The 22,188-nt window shown below is 39.9% G+C and overlaps 2 protein-coding genes across 3 annotated transcripts in view; one reads left to right on the top strand and one right to left on the bottom strand.

The window, feature by feature from the left end:
- Positions 1 to 8,709, top strand: part of DYNC2LI1 (dynein cytoplasmic 2 light intermediate chain 1) — a 28,621-nt gene extending 19,912 nt beyond the window's left edge. The window contains exons 9-14 of one of the 2 annotated variants that reach the window (XM_072937788.1): positions 1,086 to 1,162; positions 1,764 to 1,834; positions 3,378 to 3,475; positions 3,898 to 3,990; positions 7,010 to 7,085; positions 8,413 to 8,709. In XM_072937788.1, the coding sequence (XP_072793889.1) occupies positions 1,086 to 1,162; positions 1,764 to 1,834; positions 3,378 to 3,475; positions 3,898 to 3,990; positions 7,010 to 7,078 (408 nt within the window). In that variant the 3' untranslated portion in view covers positions 7,079 to 7,085; positions 8,413 to 8,709. The remainder of the gene's footprint in view (positions 1 to 1,085; positions 1,163 to 1,763; positions 1,835 to 3,377; positions 3,476 to 3,897; positions 3,991 to 7,009; positions 7,086 to 8,412) is intronic. The other variant, XM_072937789.1, reaches the window with a different exon arrangement.
- Positions 8,710 to 10,408: 1,699 nt separating this feature from the next.
- The window catches only part of ABCG5 (ATP binding cassette subfamily G member 5), a 28,643-nt gene continuing 16,863 nt past the window's right edge, over positions 10,409 to 22,188 (bottom strand). Inside the window, exons 12-14 of the mRNA XM_072938288.1 lie at positions 16,871 to 17,056; positions 12,147 to 12,259; positions 10,409 to 11,382 (exon numbers count right to left, since the gene is read on the bottom strand). Coding sequence (XP_072794389.1) covers positions 11,189 to 11,382; positions 12,147 to 12,259; positions 16,871 to 17,056 — 493 coding nt within the window. The 3' untranslated portion in view covers positions 10,409 to 11,188. The remainder of the gene's footprint in view (positions 11,383 to 12,146; positions 12,260 to 16,870; positions 17,057 to 22,188) is intronic.

The following is a 22,188-nucleotide window of genomic DNA, read 5'->3' as shown; positions in this document are numbered from 1 at the left end:
TAATAGTAAGTTGTGTTTGTAAAATTCAGTTAAAGTTTTCCTGTTAAAAAATTACCTTGGGGGGATGTTATAGCTCAGTTATAGCTTAGCCTGCACGAGGTCTTGGGTTCAGTCCCCAGTACCTCCATTAAATAAATAAATAAACAAACAAACAAACCTAATTACCTCTCCCCAACAAAAACAAAACAGAACAAAAATTGTCTCACTATAAGCATTAAAATTGTTTCAATTTTTAAAAATAAATATATCATATCTTATATATTCACATGAATGTCCTCCTTGGAATACTTCCCCTGGGAGCTTATTCTTAATCCAGAATGAATCTTATCCTGAAAATTGATCCCTTTGCCTTGTAATTAATTTTATTTTGGTTCAAGATAGTTTTTCCAATTTTGATATATCTTAGTCATTCTGATTTGGTGAAGTGACTTTTCGTATTTCCAGAAAACAAATGCAGCCTTGAAAGACTTGGAGGGTAACCACAATGTCTCGGTTTTCACCTGATTTCTCAGCGTAATAATTAGTACCCACCCTGTTTCATTCTCTAAAATGTTCTGGTTATGGTCACCCTAGTTACAGACCACCACTGGGGATATTCAGTAGCTTATTTTGCAGGTTCCAAAGGCAAGAAGAAAAGTTTAAAGATTGTTTTAGTGAGTATCAGTATTGTTGGACTAGTCAGTCTGCAAGTTCCACATTAACTGCTTTGAAGGCAGCAGTATGCCCTTGAATGGAAAATTTATTTATGAAGCATACCACCTATTTTTTAACCAACCAGACTGCATTTTGGCAATGATGAGGATCCATATGTGGGAGTAGCTGAAATGATTACTGCATAAACACAGATCCATTCAATATCATGTACCCATAAAGTTTGAAGAGTGAGTTAAAACAAATTTATCAAAATTTCTTTCTTTTCCTTTATTCAGGTTTTGTTGTACCTATTCAAACACAAGTATTTGCTGGGCAAATAAATAGTAATTCTCTCTGCAATCTGTACTTGTTCAGAGCCGTATTTATTTTACCTGTTTCACTGATTTGAAAGCAGAGCAAATAATTTATTCTCCTGATTTTTTTCTTTTTAGTTTACCAGTAAATCAGAAGCTCTATTACTAAAAATACGTGGAGTTATTAACCAGTTGGCATTTGGCATTGACAAAAGGTACTGTTAAAGTATTTTAAAATATCTTTTTGTTTTATTATTTTTTTGGCCAGTATTCTCATCTGGTTATTGTTCTCGCCAGGCTTTTGTTTCTTGACCAGGAAAGTACCCCAGATGGCTGGTCTTAGAGAAATAATTTCATACTATCTCTTGCTTCTTACATTGTTTAAATATTTCTCAAGTTGTACAACTAAAATGTTAAAAGTACTTAGACTAGAATAAATTAATGATACTGCTATACTTGTTTCCCCGATTTCTCTTACTTTTCTTTCATTTTAGCAGCTTCCCCTCTTTATCATCACTTTCTTACATTGATTAGAAATGGAATTTCTAATTTTCGTATGTATTTTTCTTAACCCTGCTACTTTTGGGGGGTTTGATTTAAGGTCATTTGGGTCTGTCACTTTTTCTCCTGTGAAACCTTTACTAATGCTGTACTTTAATTTTTGAAATCACTTACATTAATGTTCACTCGCTCATTTGGGGCAGTGCTCTCACCAGTAGCTAGACATAAAACTTGGTTCTTGTATTTACAGTAGAGAGTGACAAGATACTCGATTGCTAGACTAAATTAGATTCCTTTTTCTTCTTATCCATGTAGCAAATCAATATGTGTGGATCAGAATAAGCCACTGTTTATCACAGCAGGATTGGATTCTTTAAGTCATATAGGTTGGTGAACTTATTAAGCTTGTTCAGTCTTTTTCTAATTGCCTATTGATTTTATCCTACTCCCTGTTCGCTTCATCTCCAACATACCACCATTTCTGGTTTCATTACCATTGCTGCTGTTTCTTATATATTTACTTGTATACACAGTATTCATGCAAAATGCACCACATTGACGTATTTGTGATGGAAGAGATGTAAGATGAAAAATGTACATATATTTTCTTTCCCCCACTGATTTCCAGGTACTTTTAAATTTTAGCTCCTTGAGTTTAAAGGAAAACCAGAAGCATAGAGTGGTCAAGAAATTTAAAGCTATATATTATGGGCAATGATGAAAAATGTAAGAAATTCAAATGATGGAATAAACCAAAAAGAACACAGTTGTATTAACTAGCTATGCCTTAACTTTGCAGTATGAGAAGAGCTTGCCTCAGCTAATGGGATGTGCTTCCTAAACTTACAGATGCCCTAGGCTCACGAAGCAAAAGGAATTTTAAGTTTATATAGTAAAGCTCCTTACCTTCCCATAGAAGCTGTTTTCATTGTGGAGATTTTCAGGCCTAGCAACTCTTTATACTCCAGGGTTGGCATAGTTTGGTTTTAACATACTGATAGTAGTTTTCGTTTTTATTTCCCATCCCTCACTACTCTTACAAGCTAAAGTTGACTTGACTTCAAATGTGGAGATCTTTGTCATGAGATTATAGACTGAATTGGAATGAAAAGAATAGAGTTGTTAATGAATAGTTATAAAGACTGAGTTTTATAATTATTATTAGTACCAACTTAATTTTATTAGTAGTAAGAATCACTGTATGTACTGATAGGTAGTGCTGATGGAAATCTTTTGCCCATGTAAGTAGTTGGAGATCAAAAAAAAAGGTTGAAAATGATTGAATTTTAAAAATCACGGAGCTTGGACCTCATCAAAATGAAAAACTTTTGCTCTTAAAAGCCCATGTGAAAAGGATAAAAAGATGCTATAATCTGGGAGAAAGTATTTTCAAACTATATATTTGACAAAGGACTAGTATATGGAACTTAACAGTTTAAAAAAATCCAATTAGAAAATATACAAAAGACATGGGCAGACATTTCACTAAAAAATATATCCAAAGGGCAAATAAGCCCATGGAAAGATACTTAATATGATCTTCTAGTATTTTCCATTATATTTAGTAATGCCATATTATCCTCCAAATTAGCTGTCCCAGTTTGCACTCAGCAGCACAGAAGAATATGTTTCCTTACAAATTCATGAATACATGAGAATATCAAACTTCGTATTTTTGCTGAGCAGCAGTTTAAGTATGAGGAAGGAGAATTACAGATTACTCATTACTCTGTCTCCTCTTTGGTACTAGAATTTCCCCCTGGGCCTTGCTACACTGGGTTAGATAAATTTTAATAGTGACAAAATATATTAGGGAGAGGAGAAATGAGTGATCTAAGATTTATATTTTTGTAGGTATCATTTGTTTTATTGGTAGAGTTTGTAATGTTTTATCAATGCAGCCATTTGGACTAAAACTTTCAATTTTAGGATCTCCTCCTGTTCCTGATAATGACATTGGAAAGCTTCATGCCCATTCACCAATGGAATTGTGGAAGAAAGTGTATGGAAAGCTCTTTCCACCAAAGGTATATTTTTCTAATTCTTTTAAAGCAAGAATTTTCAGCACTACTCATTAGTTATTGGGAAATATCCCAGTGGGACTATTACGGTGACTTTGTTTTCTATTCACATGCTCAAAAGTCAATTAAACATTTGCTAAAAATCTATTGCATATGACGCACTGTGGGGCTTAAAAAATGAGTAAGACACAGTTCTCACTCTGCTTTCAAACGGAGCTTTCTGGCTCCAAAAGGGGGAGACAACATCTGAAAGCAGAGGGAGGAGGGAGGACATGGTGGAGTTTGAGATGGCCCTCACTGGTGATGATGAAAGATCCAAAGATCAGCCCTTGCTGGCGGGCTGAGGAACGGGAAGTTGACTAGTGAGGTTGGTAACAGTCATTTTTTGGCTTATGGGCATAAAGTGATTTGAAGAATTGTGATTTCAGAGTACCAACACACTAAAAGACGTCAAGGACCCTGCAAAAGACCCTCAGTATGCTGAAAGTGAAGTTGATGAAATGAGAATTCAGAAGGATCAGGTATTACCCTAAACCATTTCTTTTATTTCATCTTGAGTTTTATCACAGAAATATCCTTAGAATTCCATAAATTTTTCTCAATTTGTTTCCTTAATTTTTTCACTTAAATAGTACATCTCTTGTACTGTTTAAGTGAAAGAAGGAACTAAAAAATCACCTATCATTCTGTCATCCAGAGATGACTTAATGTTTACATATCCATTTTGGATTTTCCAGTTTATGTTAAAGGTGGGTAATGAGTTTTACCTCACTGCTGGGGAGACACTTCCATAATATCCTTTTGTTTGTGGGATTACTTAAAAGGTTTTTTAAAATTAGGACATTTAGATGTATCTATACTTTTCTTGTATCAGAAAAATTAAGGATGACCCAGTCTGAAAGCACTCAAACACAGCTGACAAAACCCGGGATCTCTCAGGAAAGTGGTTAAAAGTGGAGACTGCATTCCATATATGCCCAGGTAGCACCGTTTGTGATACACAAGTAAGAATGCAAAAGGTGGTAAATTCATCATGGTCCAGTATTTAGATTTTCCAAGATCTCCTCTTGGTTTGATGAAAACAGACTCTGTGCATGCAGCCTGTGACCTTACACCAGTAACCACCGTAAGTTGAGTGCCCTCATCACCTCTCAGGTGGGATTTACAGAGCTGTGTCGCCTGGCCAGTCACACTGTTGCAGGTGTAACCTGAATGCAACCAACCACCACGACAGTGACCAGGGCCTTTTTCTCAGCACTAGCCTTTCATCTTCAGGGGCCCTATAATTAATTAACAAAATGTTTTATTTGAATATAGTCCAGAAGACTTTTGAAAAACATGTCATGAATATTTAGAGGGCTTTTAGCTGTAGCAAAGGGAAAGGCGTGTTGTAGGATTAGTAAAATGACCTCATGTAACCCTTATTATGTGTGCAGCTTGGCTCTAGAGATTAGTTGGAAATCATCTCTGAATTAATATTTAACTAGGAGTCAGTGACTAACCGCCATTGTTGATAAGAGTATCTGTATTATATAGTGGTCCCTTTTATTACATTTATACATATAGGTATTATTAAAAGTATTTCTGAGTGTCATGAGTTTTCATATTCAAATTCATCTTCCCTAACTGACCTAAAACCATACAAATTTTGAGTGAAACTGGAAAGCAGCCCACAACACCTGTATCATTCTTCACTCAACCTTTGTACCTCACTAATTACTATACTGTCTTGCCTGAGATTTTTTTTAACTCACCCGAAAAGTTATATCCTAATTTTGCCTCTAAATCAGTTTCTTTCATAGTATTTTAGTGGATGAATTGCATTGAATTCAGTTTGCACATGTAGTACCGTCACATAATTTTATGCTTCTGCTTTAAAGTCACCCTTATGATTACCAGTTGATGCTCAGTTATTTCATCTCCACATCCAAAGGTTGGCATTCTAATAGCCAAAATTTTAAATTTGTATATCCTTTCATGTTCTTCCAAAATAGTTTCAGGGCCTTACATTTTTTTCCAGTTGCCAACTGGTACACACAGAAGCTGATTTAGGTATGAGAAAATTCTCTATAGATTAACTTTGAAAGAACCCTCTTTCCCTCTAAACATTTAACAATACATTTTCATTTTTAATATGGGCAAGACCGTCAATGCCAGTTTTATTAACACAACCTATAAAAGAATCTGCATTAGGTGAAAATCTGGTCTACAGCTCTTTCTTAACATTGCCTGCCTGCCCTTTTGATCTTTTAATATGATTATTGCCACATAACATTTTTCAGTGAAAATAGCGTTATAGTCTTTAGATTTGATTTATCAAAATAAATCAGAACCATCCATATAAATTTCTCACTCAGGGTTTTCCATAATTACACAAAAGTATGTCCTAACCTAGAAGCAACCTGTAAATGCTTAAAGAAGTCTATACTCTGTACCTGTCTGCATACCTTTAACCCAATTACTTCTTGTACTTCTTAGGAGGAAAGATGACTCCTGTTTCACTGAAATATAACCCAATTGCATGGGTGGAAGGCTGGCCCTGAGCCTGTCTGAGACCAGATGTGATCCTCCTCTTGACTCCCTCCCCATCCCTAAGCCCAATTATTAGTGGCTTAAATAATCAGGAATCAAACAGAAAGATCAGGGCCCATAAGCTTTGGTAGTGAAATTAGAGCACGTCACTTCCAAGATGGGGAGTCTAACTCATGAGTTCCGTTCAGTTCCTCTAATGCTTAGGCCTTTCAAAAAGACCCAAGTCAGGTAGAATCATTAGGCAAGAAAGACATGTCCATTCCTCCGCCCCTAAGAACTGCACTTAAACCATACAGCTGTCAAAGAATCTCGCCAGTGTGGGGAGACACTGAGCCGCAGTATTCCATGATACCTTACTATAAGTCCTTCGTAGAAAAACACGTCATTTAGGGCAGTTGCCCAGAATCCCTTTTGCTCCCGGTCCCCACAGATGCACGAGGATCCTCACAGTCAGTCCTCACGGGTTTGAGGATCAGTCTTAAGACCCCTTTCACCTTTCCTGCAGACTAAGTGTCTTTCTTCATTAACTCTCTTTGCCAGACTTCACAGGAGCACCAGAAAATACTTTCTCAGTAGTTACTATTTTTTAAAAGCCCTCTAGTTTTAAAGGATTCTTGACTTTAAGGGAAATGAATATAGAAAGCACTTGCTGAACCCTTCTCCCTCTTTTCTACCTTTTTATTGTCAAATAAAAAAAAAAGGAAAAGGTTTGGGCAAACAATTATTTTTAAGGTCTTCTTGCTCAACCATACATATCTATTTTGAAACCCTGTTTTCAAAAATCAACTTGTTTATAATCCCTAGGCCTATAATTCAAACACACACATACACAGGTTTGCATGTTTAGGGGGAAAGGTTCTTATTGTTCTTAATTAAAGATGCTGTTTAGGTATTATCAGACTGTGGCCCATTTATATTTGAAAACTTTAGAGGCTTTCAAGAGGCAGGGTGGAAACCTTTCTTGGTTTTGCTTTCTCTTTTAAAATACTCTCTAACGCGGCCATGAAGATTTGCAGTGTAAAGAAAAAGTACCATCATATAATTGTGAGGTCACTTGCGCACATCCTGGAGACCTAGTGGACAGGTGAGTTCTGTACCACGCGTTACTCAACTTCCCTCTGGCATGGCTGGTGCGACCAGCCCCATTCTCTGCTGTCTTTGGAAGGGAGAGTCTGCTAGCCAAGAATCTCAAAGCAATGTCCTCACCACTGCCATTGGTAAAAATAATTGAGCACTTCCAATTCAAGACAAAGTTTATGGTAACTGATTATTAGCTCATAAATGAACAGTAATCTTTGAAACCATAAGCTTCTGGTAAGGTAACTGATGAACTGAGTTAACTTCTTTCGAAAAAAATAGACCAAGCTATAAAGACTTCTTTGGAATTAATACTTTAAGAATTCTTCCAAAATCTTTATACAGTTTTGAAACTTTCAATGTTTAAATTTTAATAACTTAGAGTGTAGATATGAAAGAGACAATCTACAATTTTTCTGAAAATGAGAATGGAATTTTCTTTTCCTAGCGACTATGAACTTCAGTGACATTAGCCAAAGGGCAGTGATTGCCTTATCTTGCAGAGTAACCACTTTCTGCTTATCTGAAGTAACATACTTTGTACAGTTACTTAGACATTGAGCAACGTGTAAGAGGCCAGGAGGCAACCCCTTAGATGATCCCTTTTGCATGTCAGTCAGCTCATGCAGGATTTCCACCCCTAGTAAAATTTATCTTTGTTTTATGAATTGTAAAAGTAACATATACTCATTGTGGGGAAAAAAAAAGACATAGAAGTATATAAAGTAGAAAATAGAAGTGTCCTGCCCTCTCCCCACCTGTTTGCCGTTTTCATGTGGCACACAGGACCACTGTTGCTTTTGATGTATTTAATCAGTCCTTACTTATGGGAGCTCCCTAAGTTGTTTCCAGTTGTGTGCAGCGCAGTGAGTGTCCTGTTAACACCCGTGTGCTCTTCTCTGCCATTCTGCGTGATAAATTTCTAAAGGTACAATCACTGGGTCAAAGCATATGTACATTTTAAATATTGATACTTTGCTAACTTCAGCCAGTTTGACACAAGTTAACAGCAAACCATTAAAGATAAGATCACTTATATATACTTAAAATATGATAAATGCATTTAGTTGAAAGTTCATATGTACTAAATAGTATATAATTCTGTCTGAAACTTTAAATTCATCTCTCCTGCTCATGCTACACAGAAACTCTGAATACTCTATATTTCTAGAAAATAAATCCTAAGTATAATCATTTATAAAACAACTGTCAAGAAGTTTTGGGAATGATAATGCTATAAAGGATACACTGTTATAGGCAAAAAATGGTAAGGCAGTTTTAAGGTGCCTGTTTAAATTTAAAATTTTTTAAAGAAATACATACTTTTGTTTTAGGAACTGGAACAGTACAAAAGAAGTTCTTCCAAGTCTTGGAAACAAACTGAGCTTGATTCTTGAACCTCATTCAACTATGGTGTGTTTATTTCTTCTTCCTCAAATACAAGTAATATTTTTTTATTAACTATTATAGTAACAAGCAAGGAAAGTTTAGGTGTGTAATTTGTTAAAGGAAAAGTGGAATTTCTTATATTAGTGCAACTCCATGGATACTTTTAAGTCTCTTAAAAGGGAAAAAAATTGTATAATTACATGTAATATATTTTTTAAATAAAAAGAACTTTGCACTGCTTACCTGTAACATGTTTAAGTAGTGTATACCCGGTTCAGCACTGATAAGTTCCTGCTTATGTTTCCAGGAATACGAAAGCAGAGCAATTAGTAGTAACAGTTGTGAGTATAAGGTTAAGCGTTTATATTAGACATGGTCCTTCTCTAAGGAGTCCTCAGCTGCGTCTGGTAGGAAACTGGAAGTGGGTTCACTTTCACAGGTGTCATCTTTTTACTCTAATAGTGCGGCACAAGAAGCATCTGAAGTCCTCATTTAAAACGCACATTCCTGAGTCCCTACATCCAGAAACCCTGAATGAGTGGGTCTGGAATGGGGCTTAGTAACCTGCATTTTAAATCAGCACCTCTGGTGATTCTGACGTACTTATTTTGGGTAAAACTTTTTGAAGAACAGGCAAATGTAAGGAGATACTCTATCAAATAGCAGGCCAAAACTGTATGAGTTAGTAATAACCAAGATCATTTCCAAGGTGGAATACCTTTAAGAAGCCTTCTAACTCACATAGATTTGTGTACCTGCTATCCAGATTCAGTTAGGAGTAAGCATAATTGCTGTTATTAAACAGGAAAGTAATTTATTCTGTGTTCTTCCTTCCACTATAACATATGTTGACTCTAACATGCCATGCATTCAGCTTCAAATACGCACACTTAACTAACCCAAGAATACCAAGATTGATGAGTGGTGTCCGAGTGGATAGCAAACTAGCTGGCTATTGCAAAGAAATAAGACTTCCTAAACTAGTCACAGTGCATGTGGTTCCAATACTCCTGAAAACAGAATTTTCAGCATGCCTCCAAGGAACCAGTCTTAGACAGGCGTCGTGCCTGAGTGCTGTGGAGAAAGAGCTCCCTTTAAATTAACAGTGAGCGTTCTGATTTCAGAAACATCACTGACTTAGTGGGAAGAAACATCCTATTCCACAATAGTAATAGGCATTTTTATTATATAATTTGATTGTCTTACACATCACTGTCCATTTTCAACTCGAGACACAAACTGTCACATGTCATTGCGTTTTTCTAAGATGGTATCACTAACACTTAATAGCTTGAAGTCACGTGCTATGTCATTTTCCAAATGTTTCTGAGCTACAATGAAATTCATCTGCATATGAATAGTAGAAAATGCTTCCACTTACATTGTACACCCATATCTCTAGCAAGTTGAAATCAGTGATTTCAAAAGAGATTCCTGTGGGACTCTCTTTGAACTACTTTAATAGATTATCATCTCCAGAATTATCTATAACTGATGTGACATACATAATCTGTAAGGCATTATGTAACTATTATACCATAATCATCAGTGTCAAAGACCTTTTATAAAAATTGACAATACTATTCTGGTAATTTACCAATGTCTCCAGAACCTTAAATACTGTTCTAAGAAACAGAATTTTACTGTGGTTTCCTTAATGAAATGATCTTTTCTACCATAATGTGAGACATTTCAAATGCTATAGTTTATCATTCTTTACAAGGTAGGTCACAGTAACTTGTTCAGTTCATGTACTCTAAGATACCTCAAAGTTACCATGGTAACATGGAGACAGTTTCATTTCAGAAGGATAATCATGTAGTCCAGAACCCACTTTTAATAATCTATATACATCATTTCATCCCTAAAAATATGTATTTATCAGCACTTTTTCTCTTTAAAATTCAAGAACATGAATTCCTAGTGTGTAACTGTTCTTAGTGTAAATGTGTCAGTTGAGCATCTTTTCTATATGGACTTTAAAAAACAGCTGTTCTCCAACCTTAGAAATGTCATTTCTCAGTGCATACACTTTTCTAGTAACATTTACTTTTCATTTCGTAAGTAAACTAAGTGGAAAGTGAAAAATAGCAAACTAATCACTTCGGTGTGCTGTGTTCTCAGTTCAGCCCATTCCTGCCATTTTTCTTTTTAACCTTCAATAAAATCAGTGAATGCTCTGTGTCAGGGGTCTTCATCCAAAATCTGCCCAACATCCTCTCCATTTAATCAGGTAACTTACGTGGACACGTGCACATAAATACAGGTTTTCAAATGATAATGAAAGCAGTCTTACCTAATTCTGCATGTTTTGCTTCAATCAAACCCACAACTCTTTTCTATTATTTACAGTCAATGGTCATGCAAATGTTTTCTTTTTTACCAAATCCTTTATCAATTGTAAGCGTAATTTTTAACTGATCTATTTTTCTGTGTCTAGAACAAAGAAAACAGATAGTCACACTGATCTCCCATAACTTGATGAATTATTCTTATTTACATCTTTGGACCAGCTCAGTCACAATTGCTGAATACCACATGTCCCGACAAGTCGGAATAGCACTGAAGGCCTGCATGGATCCAAGGGGCACAGATGGAGTCTTAATGGTCAACAGATTTAAGATATACTATTAAGAACCACATGGCATTCTTATTTCAGAAATTCAAAGCAGTCATATGCATCTAGGAGCTTACGTTTCATTTTCACAGCAGTGTTCTGTACTATCTGCTAATGAGATGATCCCTTATTTTAAAAACAATTATTCCTAGGATGACAAGAACTGGGATAAATGAATACAAAACCAGAAAGTTTGCTGTGAATCTGGATGTTGCACCCGGGCAGGTTCTCTCAATGAACTGAGTTCCTTGAGTAATGGCACACATTGGATTAGTTGACACAGAACCGTTTGAGCTGCCTGTGGGGAAAAGATTGACAATGTCAAATATGGTGCTTACAAGGTAATTCAGTCAACATGTATTTACCAAATGCCCACTAAAATGCTTAGCATCCTTCTTCATAAAGATACAGGACATTTTAGAGAGCCCAGAATTCATTATTATATGAAGCAATAGTGAGTATTTGGGGCCATTTTGGGTCTACATTACCACAGTACTGATAACAATTATCATGACAGTACTGAATATCCCAAGGTTACTAATGTTATCACCCAAAGATATTTACAACAGCTACTAAGGTCTGCCCTGTTCTTCATTCATCTTCACAGAGTGGCCTGGGATTTGCAATGGCCTGGAGGGCCTTACTGTGCTCCCACTGCCATCTCTTGGGATTAGGGAACAGACTTTGGCCACAAATGGCTTTACTTAGCTATATACTGTGTACACTTTGGGGAACAAGATGCCACTGCAACCTGCTTCAGCCTGTTCAGTAGCTGGAGGAACTGATTCCACCTACAATATACTGGAGTTTACCTCAGTGTATATTGCACTGGGCTTGTCATTTTCTAAAAACATCAGAGTGGCCTTAAGCTAGTGACCTTTGACAGGTGACTAGACTACTTGCTTGATTTATCTTAAAAATCAGAGAAAATGTTAGACTCTTATTTCAAAGCAAGGTTTTAAATATTTTAAAATATAGCTTTTAGTTTACAAATACATTTCCCTCAAGAAATTGTTTTCTCAAAGTAATATGTAAAAATAAATTCCAAAATAGAATACTTACCACAGGTGAAATTCTGTCCATAGAACTCATTGACGACAAGAATCTCAGAGCAGTATTTTTGGAATGTAAAATAACTAAAGATTTTAAAAGGAATGGTCATTTCTTCTGTGTTTCTTCAGAAAAAGCAGAGAGAGAGAAAGATGAAATTCAGTAGGCTCTGGTAACAGTCCTATCAAATGAAAAAGGCATCTCTTATGTTTCCCAACAGAAATATACATAGTTGTTCATCTTTGTTATAAAAATTATGCTTACTATAGCCCACAAACGTTAAATGCTAGAGAGGGTGTGGAGTAAAGGGAACCCTCCTTCACTGTTGATGGAAATGTAATTTCCACTATGGAAATTCCATATGCAGCCACTATGGAAAAACAGTACAGAGAGTCCCCATAAAACTAGAGTTATTATATGATCCAGCAATTCCACCCCTGGGAATATATCCAGAGGAAACTAATTCAAAAAGATACTTGCACCCCTGTGTTCACAGCAGCACCATTTACAATAGTTAAGACATGGAAGCAACCGAAATGTCCACTGTCAGATGAATGGATAAAAAGGGTGTGGTTATATATATATAAAAATATATATATAATGGAATATTACTCAGCCATAAAAAGAATGAAATAATGCCATTTACAAATGGCAACATGCATGGACCTAGAGATTATCATACTAAGTGAAGTAAGTCAGACAAAGACAAATATCTTCATATTTGAAAGACATAATTTCACTTATATGTGGAATCTTAAAAAAATGACACAAATGAACTTATTTACAAAACAGAAACAGACTCACAGACACAGAAAAACAAACTTACGGTTACCAAAGGGGAAAGGGCAGGGAGGGATAAATTATGAGTTTGGGATTAGCAGATACAAACTACTATACATAAAATAACAAGGTCCTACTGTATAACACAGGGACTTATATTCAATATCTTGTAAGTAATCTGTAATGACAAAGAATATATACATATATATATGAAACTGAATCACTTTGCTGTACACCAGAAACTAAAACAACATTGTAAATCAACTACAATAAAAGATTATGCTCACTATAAAAATAAACTTCAAACAACACTGAGAAGTAATCAAGAAATACCACTGCCCAGAAATAAGTACTGTTAACATTTTGGTGATATATGTAATATGTGTATTTATAGCATTCTACACAAATGGAATTAAACTCTTCATTCTCTCTCCTAACCTGCTTTTTCAAACAAACACATGTCTCAGACATCCTTTCAAGTCAGTAAGCGTAGCATTCCATCATTTTTAATCACAGCTTGGTGGTCCATTATAGTAGAAACCTTAATTTAACAATCCCCTGATGATGGACTGGTATCTAATTTTATTGGTAAGCACCAATGATAAAACACCCAAAACACATCACATTAGAGGAGGGCATTTGTATTAAACAGAGATTTGAGAGCACTAGTGTGTGAAGTGAGAACTAAACTATAATACAAAGGGAAAAGGCTGGAGAGAACAAGCAGACATTCACTGTGAGCGAAGTATGCCTCCTCTTCAGCCTATTTCAGGAGAAACTTAATGCTGACCTTGTGGCCTTGGTCCATTATATAGCTTCTATCAGTCAACAAATATGAATTAAGTTCTATCGGCAAAGCACTAGTTATAGGTGCTTGAGAAGTCAAAAAAAGTATCCTTCCCCTAAAGAAATCATAATGTAGTTCGGGGTCATAGACCATATAGCCTTAAAACCGTAAAAATACACAGTGGTGAACAACTTGTTCCCAGAAGGTATAGGACACCAGTACCACATGTCCATGACATTCTTGTATTTAGTATTTACGGTGTCATGTATTCCCAAGGGATCGCCAAACTCCATGACCTACAGTTATTGGCAATCTTCTGAGGCACAGAATTGAATTAGTCACATGGAGAGGCTGCTAATAGGAAAGGACAGATAGGAACCTAGGGAGGAAGTAGGGGAAGAGGAAGGGCACGAAGAAGGCAGAATGGTGTGAACACAGGCATGTCAAGGGCTGCTCATGGGACTGGATGGACTAGGAAAGCTGGAGCAGAGGATCGGAAGTGGGAACAGTGGGAGGTGAGCTTGGAATGGTAGCTGGAAACCAGCTGTTTCAGGGCCCTGCAGTGGGTTGACACTGAAAGGACCATGAGAAAGATCACACTGCAGTCACTGTTCTAAGAAAATTAATGTGGCACCAGCAAGGAGGATGGAACAGAATAAGGGCAGATTAAGAACAGCAAAAAAGTGAGTAGGCTACAGCAGAAGTTCAAGTGTGAGATAACAGAGGCCTGGAATAGGATGATGGCCGCGAGAGGATGGCCGCCCAGCCGTCTAGAGTGTCACCTCCTCGAGGCAGGAACCGTGTGCCTTCATCTCGTACTGCACCGCACAGGGCAAGCGCAAAAGCTCCACATGCGTTTGTGCTTTGACATCAGAGAAGAAAACCAGCATGATTTAGTGACTGATCAGTGTGTGGGCAGTCTGAGAAGAGAGAGGAGTCCTTCATTTATTTACTCATTGCAGATATTTTTTGCAAACCTTATTAAAGGCCTTGGACTGGCCACTGAAAAGAGCTATAATGAGGAAGGAGACACAGCTGCTGCCCTCAGGAGACAGTCGATCAAAGGAAGACTGCACCACAAGCACCACGTGATGGGCTGTGAGACCAAACATGGGGGCTTTCAGAGAGCTTGTCCTGCCAAGGGAACGACAGGAGGCAGAGGGAGACAGACGGATCAGTAAAGACCCGGGAGGAGAACCAAGCTGTGTCACAGAAATCCTTGCAGTACATCTGAGAGGGAGGACCCACAGATCTACATTTATTGACATGGGACCATTCACACTATATTGTTCAATGAGAGAAAAAACTCATGCATGCTTTACTCCTTCACAATAGTATGAACTGTTTTTTTAGTATGAGCTCATTTTAATTAAAGATTATATGGAAGTCTAGCAAGATACACAACAAAATTTAACTCTGTATTGTGATACTTCGGGTAACTTTTACTTCTTTATACATTTCTGTTTTGTGTGCATTTTTTCCCCCAAAGAATCTCTATTTTGTAAGCAGAAAGAACAGGAAAGTTATTTCCATTTGTGTTTAAAGGAGGAGGCAACCAAAAGTGCAAATGTTGCAGGCAGTCAGGAAAGATGGTGACTTGAGAGGAAAGTTAAAACTTAATGACTAGGAAGTTGATGTGGTCTTCAAGAGTAGAGTTTCAATTCAGTGCTAGGAGTGGAACCCAGGTGAAGCCGTGGGATGTCGAGATTTTGCAGAGGATCCAAGAGCATTTTGGTAACATTGGCCACTGCCTCCCTCTTAAGAGTAATTAATCCCCTTTTCCTATAAACCAAATATATGAAATAGTTTCAGATTGATTGGAACATGTATAATGTTTCAAATATGAAAGAAGAGACACGGCTCAAGCCTGGGTTTGTAACTTGCTGGCTTGATTTTACGCCACTGGGGTGATTTGATTTGATTTGTTCATTTTTCATAGATGCTAACAAGCCACTTAAGCAACACAGACAGATACAATGTAATGGTGTCATTGTGAAAAAAAAAAAAATCCTCCTTGACTGATCAAAACCTAGCTCACTTGGCTTTATAACAGTTCACCTTTTATAACTCCCTACAGTTTATAAGGTGTTTTCTTTCATGCTGATGACTTCATTTGCTTCTTGTGACCCCTTGAGGCAGGTGGGGCTGAGATGATTATCTCTACTTTATGAGTGAAGAAACTAGATAAAAAAGTAACTTGCCAATGGCCACTCAGCAGCTAAATGGTAGGAGGAAGACTGACTCCAAGGTCAGTCCTCGCTCCAGGGAGCCACGTGCCTCCTGGGAGAGTCTTCAGTTGTGACCCCACAGAGTCAAGCCTGAACTTGGTTTTCTTACCTGAACATGGATTGCTCTGAGAGTTAAATAATTCAATATAGTTACATATAGTAGCCGCTCAATAGCTTTTTTGTTTATTTGACTTTTAAGTCAAAGAAACAGAATCACCTTCTCATTTTCTCAGAGACCCAGATTTACTTACTAGAGCCCACTCGCATCACCTGCCCGAGACCACTCTCACCCCTCTGAAATTTTCCACACTTCCTGCTGTTTTTTTAAGACGTATGTATTTATGTGCGTATGTTTTTCTTGATTATAAAATGATGCTTATCCATTATAGAAGATTCATAAAATACAGGAAAATATGAAGAAAAAACTAAGTGTCACGCAGAGGTAATTACTGTTCACATCTGGTGTGTGTCCTCCTCGTCCTGATACTTTCTTGAGCAGTCTTATCCTTCAGGCTCTTTTCTGACTATCCTTACTTCCTTAAAGTAACTGGGAATTAAGAGCTAAAACAGTGATTCAGCGGTGCCAGGGAAGGAATGAACTAAATGTTTGCTGTTTGGCCTCTAATAGGCTGTGAGTTTTTCTGGATGACAGTTTGGTTCTCCTCCTGTTAACAATGGCTTATGACATGTGAGTCATATTGATAACATACCTAAGTTGTCACTTCCTGATTCTCACTGTGAAGACATTTTATTGAATAAATAAATAGTGAGCAAAGACTGAACAATAATGATTAGCAAGCTCTATAAACACTCGAGACTGTCAGGTAACATAGCAACAGTATCACAGAGCGTGCCTCTGGAATTCCTTATAATAATCATTATCAGGAGGTCACTAACATCCAGTCGTACCAGTCTAAGTTGTTGGAATTGTCAGATCTTACCTCAGGAATCCAGAGCCCACAAGCACCCCAGCGATGCAGAGCAGAGCCACCACACTGTTGACCACGTTGGGGTTTTGGATCATGCCAAGTAGCACAAGAGTTAGAAATTCACCAATTAAGTGGGGCGCCAAGAGAGCAGCAGAGAAATATCCAAATCTGGCAGCCTCAGGGTATAAGGCCAGAGTCCTAGAAAAACATACGGTCTTTAGTTTCTCTCCAGGGGTTATCATTTAAAAAAAATCCCACACTTGCCTTCTATGAAGAAATCCATGGTGGTTAGTGGGTGGGAAGAGTCTGCAGGGGAAGCCAAACTCCCCTTTGAAAGGGCTTGTTGGAGCACAGCCAACAGCTGGGGCCATTTAGTACCGCAGATTGGTTCTGTTGGGCCCCAAGCCAGTGGAGACACCTTTTCCTTTTTACAGCTCAACTCTCACAGAAAAATACTCACACTTAGACGATGGTCACAACTAACTGCTATGCGTAGGGCTGAACCATCCAGGCTTCTCCATAAGGATCCACACTCTGCCGTTAGCACTGCTCCTCCCTGGGCCAGCCAGTGCCCTAGCACTCAGGACTCACCCAACCAGCTTCTCAGCCCCTCCCTCCCTAAACCTCACCCCTGTTACGTGGGATTGCTGCCAGCGTGAAACCCTCCGCCGCGCTCATCCTCCAACGGATCAGCCCTCCCCAGGCCTGTTCCGCTCCACTCTTGGCTTTTATTCTACCAGTGCCTTCCACTGATTTGACTTTCATGTGCTTGTAAACAAGCTACCCTACATCCATGCCCCTTAACCTCTTACAGTCCTTTCACCAAATAACACTTCCCTGGTGATAGCATGTCCTCAACAACCATTAGACATGGCTGCTCTTCCATCTGTAGAGTAAGGAAGAAGAGTTGGCATGTCTTACATCCACTCCCCTCCCCCCACTCTTCAAGGCAATCTGCCTTTCCTCCTGTACAAATCATGACATTTGTTTATACTATTAATTCTCTGCCCCAGTCCAGTCCGCTATGACTTTAAGACACTATCTCACCTTTGATGATTTTGCAGCTTCTGGACCAAGGTCAGTCTTTGCACTCCTGCCCACCATCATTACCCTCAAGGTCTTTAACCTCCCTGATGAGCCATCAACATCAGTGCCTCCTAATTAGGTAACCTCATCAATTCCAGTGGCTCCACCCACCCGATTTGCTCACTCACCATGTCTTGGATTTAAATATTACTTGTTACTCCAAACTGTTTTACTTCCAAGATTTCAGATCCTGAAAATGCCCTTTCTGATCATGGCCTTTCTCCTGTCTCCCATTTCCCATCTCCTCACTGCCTCAGATCCTCACTCCCTTCTGCTCTTCTGTGCCTTACCAATCCCCACAGCCGCAGACCCTTGCTCTCTCACTTGAGTTGTACTAAATGGATCCACTCTGCCACTTTGCCTCAGCTCACCAATAAATCCCTAATTTTTCCTCCTCGCTTTTTGGGTTCCAGCGGCAGCTAATGTAAACTTCTCCTTTCAATTACACCCTCTTTTCGGGGAATTTCAAACTCTCTCCCCAGTGCTCAGCAGATGGATTCACCTCCCATTTTGTGAATTTCTATCTTTATCTTCCCTTTTTATCTGCTTCGTCCCTCTCTGTTTCTGTCTGCTTCTCCAGCTTCATCCTATCTACTTGCATCTTTGATCCTGTTATCCTGATTTCCCTATCCCTACCTTGGTCTAATCTGGAAACTTGATCTGTGAATTATCCAATTTTTCTATAATTTCATCTACCCTCAATCTAACGTTTTTCCCTGGTGGTCTTACCATATTGTAAATAGCATAGCTTGAGTCTGATCACCTTTTAAGCAACTGCCCCCTCTTCATCCTACCCTATACCACCAAGCTTCTCAAACAGCACCTGCTTCTTCCATCTCACTATCCTTTGTAAACCTGACTTGCACCCCCATCGTCTACTGAAACCCTTTTTAGGAAGATCACCAATAACCTTCTAATCTTACGCTTCACCTCTTTGAACCTCTGCAGTTTTGAACGGGTTCGCTGCACCGCCTTGAAACTCTCTCCTCTCTCGGCCTCTCTAATGCTGCCCAATCCTGCTCCTCCTCCCACTTCTCTGACCACCCCTCTGCCTCTTGTCACTGGATCTCCTTCCTCTTCCCACCCTCTGAATGTGCCTCATAAGGGTTTACACTCAGACCGCTTCCTCCCCTCTATTCTCTCCTATAGAATCCATTCCCAGGTCTTTACTCCTATCTTTTCTTTCTACGCCAACCTATCGCCCAAACCTCATATGGACACCTCTAATTGGGTGTCCCGTAGCATCCCAGATGCAATGTATTCAAAACCACATCCATTCTCTTTCCTGGCAGACTTGATAAGGATGCTGTCACCTTCCCAGTCCCCCAGGCTGAAAACTCAGGCATCATCCATGGCTTTCTTTAGCCTCAACAAGTCCATTTGGTTCCTGAATCCATTGGATTCTACTTTCCCAGCAACTTAAAGTGATCCCCACTTTCTGTTGCCACTGCTCCTCTCTTCAGCAGGGCCTCTGACTTTCCCACAAACTGTTGCCAGAGCTGCTCACTGGGCTGCCCAGCGTCTCTGCCCTATCTCCAGTCTGCTACCAAAGTGATGCCAGCCAGCCTCACCCTCCAGAGCCCAACACAGATGGGTCATTCCCTGGTTTAAAAGCTTCTACTGTGTCCCAATATCTGATCCAAGCCCCTCTCCTACCAGGCTCCCAGGCTGCCAGTCGTATTTTCCACCACTCCTTCCAGTCCTCGTTTCACCACAGCACAACTGAGCCTTTTCGCTGGAAAGAGCTCGTGTGTTTTGCTTCTGAACCTATGCTCCTTCTCTTTCTATATTCCTTCTGGAACGCCCTTGCTCCTTTTTCCATCTATTCAAATGTTGCTTATCTCTCAAATTCTCCCCTATTAAGCCTCCAGTAGTCCCTCTCCCCGCCCAACCAAATGGACCCCTGGTCTCCTTCATAATTAACTGGGATAATGAACGTGAGATGGGGAAGAGACTTGCCCCATCTGTGCCTCTGCTTTGTCATCTTCAAACAAGGGGAATTAATAATGCCACCTTCATAGAACGGTGGCAAGGATTACATGAATTGATATATTTAAACCTCTTAGTGCCTGACATAAAGCAAGTGCTCAATATGTATTTGCCATTATTACTATTATTATATTCCTCAGCATAATGTTTATGCTTCTTTACAATATTAATTTTACACTTCTTCAAATTAAAGTCATCTGGAGATTTGTTTCTGTCCACAATCCATCATCTGAAATACTTTAGGGCCAGTTATGTTTTGGAATATGGCAATTTACAAATCAGAGAAAAATTTCACACTGTGTAGACCATCCTTCCTACAGTAGGGCCCAGGACTCCACCTGGATTCAAGCACATTCATATTTCTGCTAAACAGAAGTGCTGCTGTGGGAAAGGTACACAGAACCTCAAGTCGGTTCAGATTAGTTTTTGCCACGGAGTGAGTTCAGGTCCAATGTGCTGCTAAGACTTGTAAAACACTTTGGCTTTGAGAGCCGTTCCGGTTCAAAACGGCAGACTTGAGGACGGCCCCTTCAGTTTACTCCCCTTTAAACTCCCTGTTGCACGTGGCCCTGAGCCCGGCACCTCACAGGCATTCAGCAACGTTTCCGTCATTGACTCTAAGTACCTGCTGCACTGCTAACAGCTGTGCTGCCGCTGGACCTGCTCCTGCGTGTTTGTGTCTGACTTCTTATCAGAAATAGTCGTGACCGGATGCTTACACTGAACCTAGTTTAAAACTGCCCTGTCTTCTCAAGTCTAACAGAACTCTGTCTCATGAGCAGTTTTACAAATACCAGGTCTTCAAAATCAGTGCTTTGCAAATATTACAGTGCATATGAATCACCTAGGGGACCCTGTAAAACTCGGAATCCAATTCAGTAGGGCTGGGCGCGAGATTCTGCGTGATAAACAAGCCCTGAGGTAACGCTGACTCTGGCCTGAGAGCAGACCAGCAAGACCGCTGGTACCAGGGAACGGCGGAGCCCACAGTCACTGCAGGGCCTGGGCGGAGCGGGGGCCTCTGAAGTAGCTGGGGCCCAGGCGCAGGGGCCTCAGGCACGCGTTCGCCCCGCTACGCCCGGCGCCAAGGCTGCCGTGAGCTGGAGCAGCGGTGCTGCCTGAGGTTCTGCTGACCAGCCTGGGGCGTCGCGGTTGGGCTGGGTCCGTGGGCCCCACTGAGCACAGGATTCTAAATTAACAAGGTTCTTAACTTTCAGCCAGCTTTGTTGTACTCAAAAGTGGTCAGCTGTTAAAAATTTGCTCTTGGATCATTTAACCTGAACTAGACGAGCCTGTGGTTTACATCACAGATCAGAGACCCAGCATGTTTCTGAGTGTCAGAGAGTAAGGCGGCTTCATCAGGGCCAGCAAGGAAGGCGCCGTCCCCTCATTGCCCTCAGCTGAGAGTGCACCCTTCTGCTAACAGAGCGAGCAGCTGGGCCTCTGTCACTCCCCAGGGTGGGACGGACTCTGAGAGCCTGCGGCAAGAACTTCTGCTCTTCGCCTGGGAGCTCATACTAGCCAGGCCTTGTTGGCCTGTTACTTACATCTCACTCGATTCATCGTAATTATCCACATCACGTATCATGGGGTCTCTATACTGGTTATGGGCAGGAGCACCTGCACATGAATCCAGTGGCCTGAAGAAGGTAATGTCTTCAGAACTACCTGAAGTCCTCTCTTGGGACGACAGGCTGGCTACCTTTCACGACTGGTGTCACAGAACATCGGGCAATTCCCCATCTTTTCTTAAGGGAAAGCCACAGGGATGAGGGAAGATACATCTCCCTACGATAACATATCATACAAACAGCTCTGCATATTTTTAGTTTTTTATCTTTTAAAAGTTCTATGAAATAAAAAGCATGGTCTGCAAACCATTAATCAAAACCCACCATCAGGGATGCTTCATGGCTCCCCAGTGCCCTCTTCCCACAGTCACTCTTGATTCCTCAGCTCCCCATCACCCCAGCCCAACCGCGACGTTCCAGGTCAGTCAGTGGAACCTCAGGCAGCACTGCTGCTCCAGCTCACAGCAGCCTTGGCGCCGGGCGTAGCTGGGCGAACGCGTGCCTGCGGCCCCTGCGCCTGGGCCCCAGCTACTTCAGAGGCCTCCGCTCCGCCCAGGCCCTGCAGTGACTGTGGGATCCGCCGTTCCCTGGTACCGGCGGTCTTGCTGGTCTGCTCTCAGGTCCCTTGCGGCCCACAGTGGGGTTCTTTTAAGGACAGGACACTATATTGAATGTTGATGGGCA

This window comes from Vicugna pacos, chromosome 15, assembly GCF_048564905.1.
Source record: "Vicugna pacos chromosome 15, VicPac4, whole genome shotgun sequence".
Taxonomy (NCBI): domain Eukaryota; kingdom Metazoa; phylum Chordata; class Mammalia; order Artiodactyla; family Camelidae; genus Vicugna; species Vicugna pacos.
Note: the sequence above shows the minus strand (reverse complement) of the source record. Positions and strands in the feature narration are given on the sequence as shown.